Source organism: Diabrotica undecimpunctata, chromosome 1 (genome assembly GCF_040954645.1).
Source record: "Diabrotica undecimpunctata isolate CICGRU chromosome 1, icDiaUnde3, whole genome shotgun sequence".
In the NCBI taxonomy this organism is placed as follows: domain Eukaryota; kingdom Metazoa; phylum Arthropoda; class Insecta; order Coleoptera; family Chrysomelidae; genus Diabrotica; species Diabrotica undecimpunctata.
The window spans coordinates 86349963-86365622 of record NC_092803.1 but is presented as its reverse complement, the minus strand read 5'-3'; the positions used below and the strand labels follow the sequence as shown (position 1 = coordinate 86365622).

At 33.6% G+C, this 15660-nt stretch overlaps 1 protein-coding gene across 6 annotated transcripts in view; it reads right to left on the bottom strand.

Moving 5' to 3' along the window:
- LOC140451084 (NPC intracellular cholesterol transporter 1-like) overlaps positions 1 to 15660 on the bottom strand; it is a 370771-nt gene that overhangs the window by 106005 nt on the left and 249106 nt on the right. For 4 of the 6 annotated variants that reach the window (XM_072544806.1, XM_072544817.1, XM_072544810.1 and 1 more), the window contains one exon: positions 10740 to 10811. The exons of the other annotated variants lie outside the window; for them this stretch is intronic. In XM_072544806.1, coding sequence (XP_072400907.1) covers positions 10740 to 10811 — 72 coding nt within the window. The remainder of the gene's footprint in view (positions 1 to 10739; positions 10812 to 15660) is intronic. 6 annotated transcript variants of the gene reach the window in all.

The following is a 15660-nucleotide window of genomic DNA, read 5'->3' as shown; positions in this document are numbered from 1 at the left end:
ATAAGGTAATCAAAGTTGGCAACGAAGAGGTATTTCTCCATCCACATAATGACAACACTGTGCAAGCAGCCATTACAGAAGATACAGTCGTGCCTGCGAGAAGCGAAACGATCATAGTAGCGCGACTACAGGGAATTGTAGACGAAGGGACACCTGTTATGATGGAGCCTTGGAACCACGACGATGAGGTTGGCCGTGGAATCATAATTGGAAAGGAATTGGTGACTTCGGCCAAAGAAATTCCTGTGAGACTTATCAATGTCAACGACTACCCAGTGACCATCAAGAAAGAGACAAAGGTAGGAACTTGTGTACCTGTGACATCCATAATCCGTCAGGCGACAACATCTGATAATTCCAACGACAAATTCGACCAAATGGTTGCAGTTGCAGGACAGTCTCTAAATCAGATGGAGAAAAGGAAATTAAGGGAATTTCTTCGGCAGTATCGTGATATTTTCGTACCGAAAGGAGGAAAGACGGGAAGAACTACCGTTGTTAAGCATAAAATTGATACTGGTAATGCTAAGCCAATTCGTCAAACAGCTCGACGATTACCACAGGCGAAGAGAGAGGAAGCTGAAACGATTGTTCAGGAAATGAAGAAAGACGGGGTGATAGAACCTTCTACGAGTCCATGGGTCTCTCCGGTGGTCCTGGTTAAGAAGAAAGACGGAACGACGAGGTTCTGTGTGGATTACCGTTTGCTGAACAACGTTACCAAGAAAGATAGTTATCCTCTGCCTCGGATCGATGACACATTGGACACATTGGCTGGAAGTAAATTGTTTTCTACTTTAGATTTGAAGTCTGGATACTGGCAGGTAGAAATGGACCCAGTCGATAAAGAAAAGACAGCCTTCACCACAGGATCTGGATTGTGGCAATTCAACGTTATGCCATTTGGACTCTGTAATGCTCCTGCGACATTTGAGAGGCTTATGGAAAATGTGTTGAGAGGGTTATCTTGGAAAACATGCCTGGTTTATTTAGATGACATAATCGTCTTGGGGGAGACATTCGAAGATCATTTGAGGAATTTAGAAAACGTTTTTAATCGACTTAAAGCTGCCCAATTGATGCTAAACCCCAAGAAGTGCCAGCTATTTCAAGGTAAAGTCAATTATCTGGGTCATATAGTCAGTAAAGAAGGAGTGGCCGTGGATAAGGGAAAAATCGATTCCATTAAGGAATGGCCAAAACCAACTGACAAACATCAAGTGAGAAGTTTTCTTGGACTATGTACTTACTACCGGAGGTTTATTAAGAAGTTTGCAGATATCGCTAAGCCATTAACGCGACTTACAGAGGAAGCAAGAGAATACCGCTGGGATATAGACTGCCAAAATGCCTTTGAAACGTTGAAAAAGCATTTAATAACAGCACCAATTTTAGGGTATCCACTGCCAGAAGGAGAGTTCATCTTAGATACGGATGCAAGTAATGTGGGAATTGGAGGAGTGCTGTCTCAGATTCAAGGAGGACAGGAACGAGTCCTCGGATATTTTAGTAAAGTTCTTTCAAAACCTGAGCGGAATTATTGCGTCACGAGAAGAGAACTTCTAGCAGTAGTTAAATCAGTAGAGCACTTCTATCAATACCTCTATGGCAGAAAGTTTCTAATCCGAACCGACCATGCCGCCCTTAAGTGGTTGATGCAGTTCAAGAATCCAGAGGGTCAGATAGCCAGGTGGATCGAACGACTCCAAGAATACGATTTTAAGATTGAGCACCGGGCCGGAGTTAGCCACAGAAACGCTGATTCTCTTTCCAGAAGGCCATGCCCAGCAGAGTGTTCCCACTGCAACAAAACGGAATCCAAGGAAGCAGCAGTGCTAAGAACGACGATTGTCAACGACGACTGGACGCCTACTAAAATCAGGGAAGAACAAGAGAGAGATCCAGTTATACAGAAAATCCGAAAATGGAAAGAGGAAAACCGTCGACCACCTTGGCAGGAAATATCAAACCTATGCTCAGTAGTTAAGACGTATTGGGCCCAGTGGGACTCATTTATCATCGAAGATGGCTTGCTCAAACGAGTCCTGGAAAATGATGACGGTTCAGAGAAGAGAAGACAGTTGGTGATCCCAAAGAGCAGAATAGCCGAAGTACTTCGTCAGTTACACGACAGTCCATCGGGAGGGCATTTTGGTGTAAGAAAAACCCTTCAGCGAATTCGGGAACGGTTTTATTGGATGAACAGTTCCGACGACGTAAAAGACTGGTGTAAGAAATGTACTATTTGTGCTACGAGTAACGGGCCTCACCGAAAAAGGAGAGCTCCTATGAGACAATATAATGTTGGAAGCCCGTTTGAAAGAATAGCTTTGGACATCGCTGGGCCATTTCCAGAAAGTGAAAATGGAGGCAAGTACATGCTGGTAGTAATGGATTACTTTACTAAGTGGGTCGAGATTTACGCACTTCCCGACCAGAAGGCCGCCACCGTTGCAGATAAGTTGATCCAAGAATATATCAGCCGATTTGGAGTGCCTTTGGAGATACATAGTGACCAAGGCAGGAACTTCGAAAGCGATCTATTCCAAGGAATATGTGATAGACTAGGCATGAAGAAAACAAGAACTACAGCATATCATCCGCAATCTGATGGTATGGTAGAACGGATGAATAGGACAGTTGGCAAATATTTGACAAAGATGGTGTCCGATCATCAGCGAGACTGGGACCAATACCTTCCGTTCTTCACAATGGCCTACAGATCTGCTGTTAACGAATCAACAGGCCAGACACCAGCGAAAGTCCTATTCGGACGCGAAATGCGACTACCTTGTGATCTAGAGTTTGGGTGTCGACCTGGAGAAGATGTAGCAGGTGAAGATTATGTGATCGAATTACGAAGAAGAATGGACGATGTACATGAGTTGGTCCGTTCCCACCTTCAGATCGCTAGCGACCGAATGAAGAAACGGTACGATACACAAGCCGAAAAGGGTTGCTTTAAGAAGAACGACAAAGTATGGCTGTATAATCCCAAGAAGCGAAAAGGTTGTTCTCCCAAATTGCAGCAGTTTTGGGAAGGTCCATACCTCATTATGGAGAAGATCAACGATGTCATCTACCGAATAAGCAAGATTCCGAAGGGAAAGCCGATGATAGTACACCATAACCGGCTGGCGTCTTTCGAAGGTGACCACGACGTAGATGAAGAAGTGGAAGTAAACCAAGTCCACGATGTGTCTGACCTCACGTTTGAGGAATTCATGGGTGCCTATGGAGGTACCGGTAAAGCGAGACATGGTGTTACCACTGAAGAAAAGCAAGATCTACTAGCGCTCCCCGATGACTACTCGCTGGCCCTCACCATCCCGGCCAGTATCAAAGACGCACCAGGGTTGGCATCCGTCTTTCGAAGGAAGTTTGGTCGAGTTGCAGAACTTCAATGCCAGGTGCCAGCTCCCGGTAAAACCTTGAAACTCCAAGATGCATCACGTTACCTTTTCTACCTGGTAACAAAAGACACTGCCCGTGACCAACCTACCTACCGAGATGTATGGGAAGCCTTACTTCAATTGAGAGAGCACGTACTAGAGTCCGACGTGCAAAAGTTAGCCATGCCAAAGTTGGAGTGCCGCCAATTAGATTGGAGGGTTATCCGAAATATGGTGGAGGAGATCTTCAAAGACACCGAAGTCCAGGTGTTAGTCTGTTGCAATCCGCATAGTTACTGGTGCGGAGAGAAAACCGTCCCTTGTCATTTTTATACAACTGGAAGTTGTAAAAGAGGGTCCAGTTGCCGATACCAGCATACAGTTCCGGTTCCAGTCCCGACAAGGTTCCAGGAGGAACCATCTTTTAAGAGGGGGGCAATGTTACGATAAAAATCCTGGCCTAAAAATAACCGTATTATATTATGACTAATGCTGTTCTGTTTTAGAATATACGAGACCTTTCGAATAGCTGGCATAAACTCCAAGTAATAAAAAAACTGGTTCCATTCGAATCTTCCGGAATTAGGCCTGTCCATTCGAGGCGAAACCAGGTCAATTGAGGTCAAAATCCATGGGATTCTAGAGCAGCTGTTTTCGTATAAATATGGAGGAACTTTTATTTTAAAAACAGTTAATTCGGACGACGCGCTCGCGATAAAATGTTACGTTCGCTTTTTAATAAATTATGTATGTTTAGTGAAAATAAATAAATATCAGTCATTGTGCTTTTTAATGAATTAAGATAAGAACAAGACATTATAAATTAAAGACTTAACAATTAATAAATTCACAACACTATATTGAACAATTGTAACTGATTGACTGCCTCTAACTAATTTTCATACTAAAAAACTCATAACTAACTGAATCGACTTTCTTACTAAACTTTCTGACTGCTTGACTTAAACTTTCTGACTGCTTGACTTAAACTTTCTGACTTTTCTGGAACAAACCATTTCGCAAACAAAGCCATCTCCGGTGATCTAGAGAATTCCTTACTTATCTATCGAGAATTTTGTTGGCATTTAGGCTTTTCAGATCAGAGTATACATTTAAATCAGTAACTTATATAAATTAAACATTTTAATTTAATAAATTACACATTTTAAACAACATATTATCATTATAACCCCACTTTATATTCGTAATTATTCTTAAACGTCACTTCAGAGTATGTATATCTGGTTGCCTAGTCACATGGCTCACTTAAATATATCTACAACATCATAATTACTAAAAAAATACTTTTTATATGCTAATTTCTTAAAAATGCCCTCACATAAATATATTTTTATTAAATTCTCTAGTATATAACTTCTTAAAATAACCAAATACTTGTTATATCTAAAATTATCTAGTATATAACTTATAAATTATTTTCTTTAAACACCATCATATCAATATATATATATTAGAAATGATTATTTCGACCAAAAAATAATTTATAAATACGTTCAAATTATCGGGTAAAGTGGTCTGTAATAAAAATCTTTCTTTTTTCTTAATTACTCAATATTTCGCCATTTATTTAACAGCTTCTTCAGGAGTAAACTAAGACAATTTGAACATTACAAAAAATGGCGTACAAATACATTTTAAAACACTTACAGAATTTAAAAGATTTCGCAAATAAAAAATGACATTGAAGTATTTGAAATATTGAATGTCAAGATTAAATTGTCTTAAGCACGTTCGTTACAGCTATAGGATAAAAAATTAAAATTATTTCAAATGTAAAAATAAAAATAACAATAAAAGAAAAGTTAGAAGAATAATATTTCTTTGATGAATTATTAAGGTTAGTTGTTATTAAGATGAATGTTGGCTATTTTGAATATTTATAAATTTTGTTCAATATGTTACAATATATGTTACTTAACTGTCCAGTGTCCGTTTTATAATTTAAAGTGTTTTTATTGTTTGTATTTTTTTGTTAATGTAATACATCTCAAGAAATAATCTACTTTTGTAGTTATCAGTCTGTGCCAAAATGTGAGCTTTGTTATAGTACTATATATATATTATGTTATATAACTACAAAAGTAGATTATTTCTTGAGATGTATTACATTAACAAAAATAAAAACACTTTAAATTATAAAACGGACACTGGACAGTTAAGTAACATATATTGTAACATATTGAACAAAATTTATAAATATTCAAAATAGCCAACACTCATCTTAATAACAACTAACCTTAATAATTCATCAAAGAAATATTATTCTTCTAACTTTTCTTTTATTGTTATTTTTATTTTTACATTTGAAATAATTTTAATTTTTTATCGTATAGCTGTAACGAACGTGCTTAAGACAATTTAATCTTGACATTCAATCTTTCAAATACTTCAATGTCATTTTTTATTTGCGAAATCTTTTAAATTCTGTAAGTGTTTTAAAATGTATTTGTACGCCATTTCTTTTAATGTTCAAATTGTTTTAGTTTACTCCTGAAGAAGCTGTTAAATAAATGGCGAAATATTGAGTAATTAAGAAAAAAGAAAGATTTTTATTACAGACCACTTTACCCGATAATTTGAACGTATTTATATATATATATATATATATATATATATATATATATATATATATATATATATATATATATATATATATATATTTATATATATCTTATATACTAAAAGGCTAAGCCCTTTTCTTGTGCGCAATACTCCTCCTAAACGGTGATAGATAGGAGAATCATTTTTTCGAATAATTAAACAGATTGTTGAGTAGATTCCCCCTAAGGTTTAAAATTTAAAAAATTCGAACCAGTTTAAAAATGGCGGCCATAAAATGAATTTTTCCTATAGTAAAGTATAGGAATTCAATATTATACACAATGCAACAACGCGTCAATTCTCGAATGCTGGAATGCGCCAACAAGTGTTTCCACTTAAGGAATAACGATAATGATCACTCAAAATTCGGGATCCTCCTGTCTCCGATTTTAATTTATGGGGTCTGTTTTACACTATCTGATGAGTTGGTATTTTTTTATTTTTATGTTTAGTTAGAAAGTATTCTGTTTGAAACAAGTGCAGCGTGTGTGAGGTGTTGTGATTGATATTTAGAGATTTAGACTACGTTTTGAATTTAATACTTGAAGAATTAAATAATGAGGTAAGCATTACTTTGTTTTTAATTTATTAGTTAGAAATGTATTATTAATTTTGTTGGGAATAAGCCACAATTTTACTTTAAATTAGGATTATTTTAAATAAATAAATAAAAAATAAACTTATTATAAAGTAAAATTGTAAAAGTCAAAAAAGTGGAACAGTAGGCGGTAGTGTAGACTAGCGTGGAGCATCATACTGTTTTCTGTATTTTTTAAATTTAAATAATATTTAAATATAAATTTAGTTAGTTAGTTAGTTAGAGTTCTCAAACCGACTTCTTTTTCTTAAACGTGTCATTTTACAATCTAAAATATGCAAAAAAAAGTTACTTCCGTTTTTTATTTAAGAGGGGCGGAGTCTAACAATCATATTGTTTCCGTTTTCTAATGTAAATCTTCCTGAAAATCCTAAAAAACTACTGTATCGATTTTCAATTTAAAAAAATTGGCGTCGATACAGTTTATTTTTAGGATTTTTGGAACATTTACACCAGACGACGGAAACGATGAATCGTTAGACTCCGCCCCTCGTAAATATCAGCAAAACTTACATCAAAACTCGATGTCGAGTTGGTCCGCTAGTATATATATATATATATATATATATATATATATATATATATATATATATATATATATATATATATATATATATATACAAAGCTGTGGCTTTTGTATAGATCTATGATTTCCTAGATCTTTTGTTTTCTCTATTTTCTGACATTTTTATATCAAATTAATATTTAGTATCCATTTAGAAACAACGAAAAAACTCTTAAGCTGTTATATCCAATAATAAAAACAGTACCAGCAACAAAAAGAGGCCAAGTTTTCTTCTATTAATGCAGTTTTAGAGGTATCAGTGATGAAGAATATACATACAGAAGGAACTACAATACTGATCTTGATACAATATTGTATCAAGATCATAAGATGCATTAAGCAGTAGTGTTTATATTGTTCTTCTGATTATTTTTTAATATTCAATGAATGTTTTGAATCTTCTCAACAGTTTTACAACTATTAGTATTTTAAACAATGGATAATAGGCCAGAGCCGACAATTTTGAAAACCAAAAAAATAGTAACAGGATGGAACCCTTTGAAATGGAAAGAAAATATAACAAAAATAAAAGAAAAAATAATTTACGGGCGATCTGAGGTCGGAAAGTGGAAGGGGGTGAGTTCTTAAAGGTAAAAACGGTTCATCACAATTTTCGACAAAACTACAAGTCCAATGGAAAAAAGTTAAAAGGCAAAGTTGTAGGTAATAAAGAGATCTACAACTTTTGTATTTACACTTTTTCCACATAACCTCAAAATTTATGCGAAAAATTCAAATAACCGAATTTTTGGTTTTTTACACAAAAAAATTTTCTTTCACGAAATTTGGTGAAAACTTACTTTTTATTTCCCTAACACACTGTAATTTTTTTATTTAAATTATTAATGTTTTCCCCTTATTTTGTTTTAATATTGGAAAAGCACCCTAATTTTCAATCGAAAATTTTTACGTTAAGGTATCTGCTTTGTTGAAAAATATCGGTGTTCTGTTTGTTCTTTGAATTACTATTGCGAATTTTCTCGCAAAATTTTCGAATTTTTGCATTTTTGTTTTATTTATTATGTAAAATTTTGAGCTATATATTAACATTAATAGTTTAATCAAAAAATATAGACGCATATAGAAGAATATTTCACTATCTTTTGTAGCGTCGGCAAACGGCATACACAAAACAATGAAAGTTGATCATGATTTTAGTTCCTTATTTGTATGACTAGGGAGCGGTCATGTCAGCGCTATTACTGCTTCTAAAATAAGAACGAGTGGAGTAACAAATGCAACTTTAAGGTGGGTACACATATGCTCCGAATGCCGTCTCGAACCCCGTCGCGTTCTCAAGTGTGAACGGAGTCATGCAACCGCGTACCGTACCTCGACGCGTCAACAACGTACATCGAAGCGATCCATCGGTTGTCAAGAAATTTGAGCGCGACAACGTACACCGCGAATTCATGTTCGGACTAGCTTGCGAATTTTTTATCGAATCTCCAGTCATTCAAAATAGTCAGTCTGTTATTTTGAAGGTTGAAGGTGTTTTTAAAGTTGAGTGCATCAAGATGGAATGGACCGAAGAGAATAGTTTACTCTTAATTGAAAATTATCGGGAAAAAGATATTATGGGGTACGTATCTAGGTAATCCTAGATACTACAATAAAATTTAAAAAACGATGCATGGGAAGAGATTGCTTCTAAAATGCAAATTACAGTGGATGAGTGTAAAAAAAATGACCAATCTTCTATCTGGATTACGGAGAGAAAATCTTGCATCTTGCACATGCAAATTCAACTCAATTACTGCTGGAACGCTAAAATGTTTGGTACAAAGTACGGAGCGGTGTTCGGTTCGTTACTTATTTCAATGCTCCCTGTAACAACGTCGCGAACTACTGTTGATCGCGTCGCTGTACGCGACGGGGTTCGAGACGGTATTCGGAGCATATGTGTACCCACCTTTAGATATTTTTATATGTAGATGCCGCGTTGTCGTAGAATATCATTAAATTTTTGCGTTTCATAAAATTTTTTGAAGAAAATAAAATATTAATTTAACTTTCCATAAACGAATCTTTTTATAAAAAATATTATGATTCGAATTTTAAATTTAAATATGTACAAATCTACGAATAATATAAATAAAACTCTCTTCTTATAAACTATAAATAAAATTAATTAAAAGTCAATCATCGAGAGAGAAAGCTTAAAAAATTGTACAAATTGTATTGAACATTGATTTCGCGCGAGTAACTGACATGCAAAATCGACGGTAGCTTCAAGCGTTGTTTATAAGAGAACGGTTCATTCTACACAAAAAATGCTTATAATAATTTTTGTTTAGAATTATCTCAGCTACATTTTTTATTTGAAACATTTTTTTCTACAGTATACAGATTCTTGGTAAATCAAGTTTTTTGCGTTTTTACGTTTGAGGGGAAGCCCGGGGGTAAAAGTGGTAATCTTACTTACTTCTTTTTTGGGATCCCAAAATTAGTATGCTTAGCAAAATTCAGCTTGTTCGTATGATTTTTAGAGGTCCAGTGACATTTTCGTCTCTGACGACTGAAGTAATCATTTGATAGTAAATTTAATTATTATATAAACTAAATATGTTTAAAAATAATAATTGTATTTATATGAAATTATTTTAAAACTAGAATTATTATAAAAATTTAAACAGATGATTCAATGTTGTGTTATTAATCGGATGACATCTATGACTTTTATTAAATTTTGACAATCGTTACGTCAAAACACCAAATTTTTTTGTGGAATAAAAAACCAAAAACTCCGTTATTTAAATTTTTCGCATATATTTTGAGTATATTTATATTTTGAGTGTAAATACAAAAGTTGTAGATATTTTTATTACCTAAAACTTTGCTATTTAACTTTTTTCCACAGGATTTGTACTTTTGCCGGAAATCATAATAAACCATTTTTTACACTTAAAAACTCACCCTTTCCACTTCCCGATCTCAGATCAGCCGTATATTTTCTTCCTTTTACAAAGCGTTCCCTCATGTTACTAGTTTTTTCACTTTTTGCCATTTTTAAAGGCCTTCGGCTCTGGTCTAAAAGGAATGAAGATAATGAAATTTTTGATAATTTAAGACAATAAATACAACAATAAATAAAATAAATTGATATAAGGTTGAATGCTCGAATAAATGAACTTTGATCAAATAAAAGGCAGATATCAAGCACAGTTTATTAATTAAATCCTTTCCAAGTACTTTCGCTTCCTAGAGCATCTTCAGGGGCATTTCGTCGATTTTGGCCTATCCAACAATCATAGAATGTCATAAACATACAATTGTACATAACACTACACTACACAAGGACAAACAGTTTAAAATTTTTAAAAATAGGCGAAGCTACATTATGGTTGGCATCAGAAGAGAGAGTTTTAGGCTTTGAATTCAGATTTGCCAAAAAGGAAAACAGTCACAGACAAAAGCGAACAAATACAAACAAATTAGATTTGTGAAAGGTCCAAAATAAGTGTTACTCTAGAATTGTGGCGTTAATGACAAAATCGAAACAAATAGCGATTAAATAATGCAACATAATATCTATTTGCTCACTACTACACCACCAATGTACCTTGTCGTTCGTCGAAATTTGATTCCGTTCCTGCTTCGAAATCATCCCTCGAATAGCTGTAAGCATTTCTACCTGTTTGAATAAAATTAGTAAAAAAAAAACGTTGAAATTTTTTAAACACTAAAGGTGCTAGTAAGTTAAAGTTAAAAGAACACAATTACGTAAAAGTACTTTATAGAAGAAGACTGGTTAACTTCGTAGCTTTTACGGCAATATAAAACAATTTTTAATCCCAATGAAACCGTTTTTTAAAACTTCTACATATGAAACCGACACAGTTTTCTCAATATGCATGGATAAGTTACTTTTTGGACAATAAAAACATCAAATTCACCGTTAAAAGTTGATTGATCATACAAACAGTTACAGTTGACGAAGTTATATATCCAAAAATTTTTTACAATGTATAGGGGAAAGGGTGAGGTAACTGGTTCGACGATTTAAAAGCAAATATTTTGAAACTATATTCTCATCTTCCTACATTTGGTAGATGATAAAAAATAAATATAAATCTCGAAGGACCAGCGACCAATAGGTCGCAAAATTACGGATTATTAATAGTGTAGTAAATAGTAAAATTGAGAATTAGAATAATTAATATAAGATTTCCGGTAGAAATATTTTTATTTTATTATTTACAAAATATCGGAATTGCCAACAAATCACCCTTTTTGATGATAATAAAAAACATAAATGTTCAAATAAAATGTTCTTAAAATGCACAACCGTTCATATTAATTGTTCTTAAAACTAAATAAATGCGATTTATAAAGCAAAATGGTTTAGTTGTATATCTGGCAACCCAGTAATTTGTTGGACCGGCATTTACGAAATATTGGCACAAAAACTGTCGATTTTCTTCTGTATTAAAGAGTAATTTCGGGTACTTACATATTAGATGCACTAACACTGAATTTAATTAAGTTAACTATTTAATATAATAAGATTAACTTGATATCATTTACTGAACTATTTACTTGCTTCTATTTGAGAAGCTAAAAAGGGAGTTTTACTTGCGTGCTTCTATTTGAGAAGACAAAGACGAAGTGATTTAAGGGTAGTTCGGTTTAAATAGTTGAAAGTAAAAAACTGGCTGTGCTGATTGTCTAATTCGCCTACGTGACGGGTTGTTCTCTCTCGCATTCGATATCGCCGGAAAGTTCTAGTCGTTTTCGAGATGCAACCGTTACACTGGCCACGCCGATGCATGTTCGTAACAATATGTCATGTACCCAACGGGTCATTAACGACCCATCAAAATATAATATTATATTTATGACATATATAAAATTATTTTCATACTAGTAATATTATAATGTGTTAACACAACTTGTGTTTAACTATATAAAATAAATAATAATAAAATGATTTATTTAAATGTACTTACACATTTTTGAATGAAGCCATGATGCGAACGTTATTCAAGGTCTATTTTGATGTACACTGTATGAAAACTACGAGCGAAATAAACGGTTTGCAATAAATAAACTGCTTACTTGCATAGTCAGGAATGAACTTGTAAACAAACGGCCACTGGTAAATTTGACATATTTGCTTGGAACATATTTTTGTTAGTTGGGTTGTTAACGACCCGTTGGGCCTTTTCTTAGCATTCAACACATATTATATCTGTAGACACTGCTACGTTGCCGCATCGAAAAAAAATGCATGAAATTAACTTAAACCATATGATGGCGTGAACACAGATTAGAGATCTAATTCTCGGATTAGTATCCACGTTTTATTTCTTAAGGTGCTACTACACCCAGTGAATACATCTTTCTATAATAGCTAACTTAATGATGGCCTGCTTTCGATTCAATTAGCACATCCCATAGTACACAATTTTGGAAAAATTATATTATTTGGACTTTCAGAAAATTTTAAAAACAGGAAGCAAATTCTAGTTTCTAAATTTTATTTTAGATTCTATTGTATGTACGTTGTCATGTTGTGTAGATAAACGTTTCTTCGGGTTCATCTTTAAAATCGCTAATATACCGCCGGAGTTTTCATCTGCGCAGGAATCTGTGGCTACACAAATATCCTTTTCTGAATCATCATCAGTGTGAAGCAATCGGAAGGTGGACTAAGAGAGCTCTTGGTTTTGGTAATAAGCTTTTTCTGTTAGTTTGCCTATTGGTAATAATGCTCCTACAATTACATCGGGTCCATGGATCAATAATCAGTGAACTTATAACATTTTTTTATAATTAGTTTACTAACTAATTATTATATTTTACTTGATTAATTTTAAAAACCTTTTGCAATTACCGCAGCTACGCCAGTGGCCGTATCCAAAAATCTCCATTTTGCACCTCGCCGAAATGATTGAGAGGTCCCGATATAGTCCTTTACGAGAAAGTAACAGTACTTTAGATTTTGCATATTTATAGACCTAACTCTTCGATATCTTTCAGCTTTTTTATTTCTTAAAAGAAGTACCGAAATATGCAGATTACTTGATGGCTGCTTTGTTAAAAATTTGAGAGCAATCGTCATTTTTTTATAGCGCTAGGAAGAGAGTAATAAAATGTGTTAAACTTCTTACAAATAGCTCTACTTCAAAGAAAACCTTTCCCTCAATATGGTACAGTTATTTGCCTTTATGCTTCCCTTTTTAAAAGATACCGTTATGTTTATGTGTTTACGCCGAAAATGAAAATGAGTCGGTTTTTGTTAAGAGGGAGTTCGTTAAGTGGGGATGATTCTATTCTAGGGGATAGTTTATCAAATTTGAAAAAGAGAGTAGATCAAATATACATTATAAATTAACTTCAGTGTTTGATACTAAAGTTGATTACAGTTTAAATTCAGTGCGATTTAAGAGGCAACATCATCTAGAGTTACTGTAAGTGATCTTACTATTAATATTAGCTCCAATTATCTCCAAAGTAGAGTAATCTACGGGCTATTTTCGACAACATTTTCCTGGTCGGAGGTTAAAGCTAACTACCGATGCAATCGATTCCTTTAAGGAACAACGATTTCATCAATTGCACTTTTCAGAACTTTCATATATTTTCATTAACAAATATTAATTACAAAAGTTCGTTATTTAAATAAAAGCTGTGCGAGTAGTTTCTTGTGAACCAAGTGCGGGTAGGTACTAATTTTAATTTTTGGTAGAACCGATTTTTATAATCTTTTCTATATACTTCTGCAACTTTACTGTAAATTAAGTTAGTATTATTTTGTACTTGCTATAAATTATTACTTTTAAAGTAAATTATCTCGAGATAAGCCTAAAACATTAAGGAGAGATATTTATATAATCTCTTTTGGATTTTTTTAAAAACATCAAGTTCTCCTTAATGTTATATTTTATTAATATGTGCAAGTGTCTATGTCTATATACTGAAAGATTTTGCATTTTTTTGCATGTTACGGTAGATTTATTTGTATTTCTTGATTTTGGAATTCACCCGTGTGGTGATTCAGTTATTAAATATATTTTGTTTTGTTTACCTACTGAATTTTATTTATCTACTTCTAATAAGTTTCCAGATAATAGAATATATTTCAATATTTGCTAATAAAAATATTTAACTATTTCGATATCTTCGACCAGGAGAAAAATCGGGCTGTATATGTTTGTAGGTAAGTAAATGGACGAATTCCACCGAACATATTATTTATTATTTGTTTACGTAGTGTGTTGACCACCTTTATTTAATAATTAACGGTTAATATCTTTTTTTAGTCAGAACCTAATTATCTCTCCTTATCTCTTTTCGTTTCTAAGGTTTCTTAATTTTCCCCTTGTAACCCCAAAAAGTTAAGTGGCGCCCTTTTTCTTATCTTCTCTTATCTTTGGTAATTTTACCTATCTCTCTTGTTATTTATTTCTCTCTCTCTCTTTTCTAATCCATCTTATCTTGTCTTATCTTTATTATTTTTCTGTTGGATCCATTCCTGGTTCCAAAAGCTAGTTTCGAACCCCCGACTCTCTCTCCACCAACCATCTAGCTGCCGTTCGCAGTGTCTCCATTGGTGACCTTTCTAGCACCACCCAAAAAAGGTTTCCGAGGTTACAAACCTTTGGTGGGTATATTGTACCAGGGATATAGTTGAACAAAGTACCTGGCTGTTTCTGTGGTTTCCGAAATTTTTCTATATCAATTTTTTCACCACTCGAAATTTTTGGTAAAATAATATGAAAACGATGGATCAGTGTTTCGTCGATTCTGGTTATACGAGCTGATATATTCGTATTCTCAAAAAAACGGAGAGCTGTGTTTCCATCAATATTACTGCGAAAACTGGGATTTGTCATGTCTATAAGAAGTATCAATTCTTTTTGACACCCATCCTGGATCATAAGTTTTCTTTTTTGTTTCACATCTTTTTCTTCGGTTTTCGCGCTTGCTATTTTTGTGTGCCACCTTGATAGGAAATATAAATGCAACATTCGAATCACTGAATCCATGTACCTATGTAGAGCTTTATAATCCTAGTTTGTAATGAACAGCGTTTAGGGGCTGATTTAACACTGCGTCAATACCGTTGAACTTGGTGGATGTTGCTTCGCAAGTAACAACGATGCAAATATTCTGTTCCATTGATGTTCTAACATTTCATTTCGGTTTCTTTACTATGTTATCGGTATAAAGAAGCTCATAAATCTCCGAAATAAAACGATAACTATACGTTTATATCAATTTTTAAACCCTGCATAAATATTGACACTTTAACATTTAATTTTAAAATCTTATTTATTACAGGAGTAGTGACTAGTAGTGGGGGATTCCTTGTTATTTTGAAAGGTAATTCTTTATAGAAATATTGGACATTTACCCTAATGCGGCCTAATACATAACTTTTCGATTAGTTGAAATGAAAATTTCGTTTTATTTTTACGTATTTTTGTTCAGAAATTGTTTATAAACAAACTATTATTACTAAATTTTGTACAAGCGTT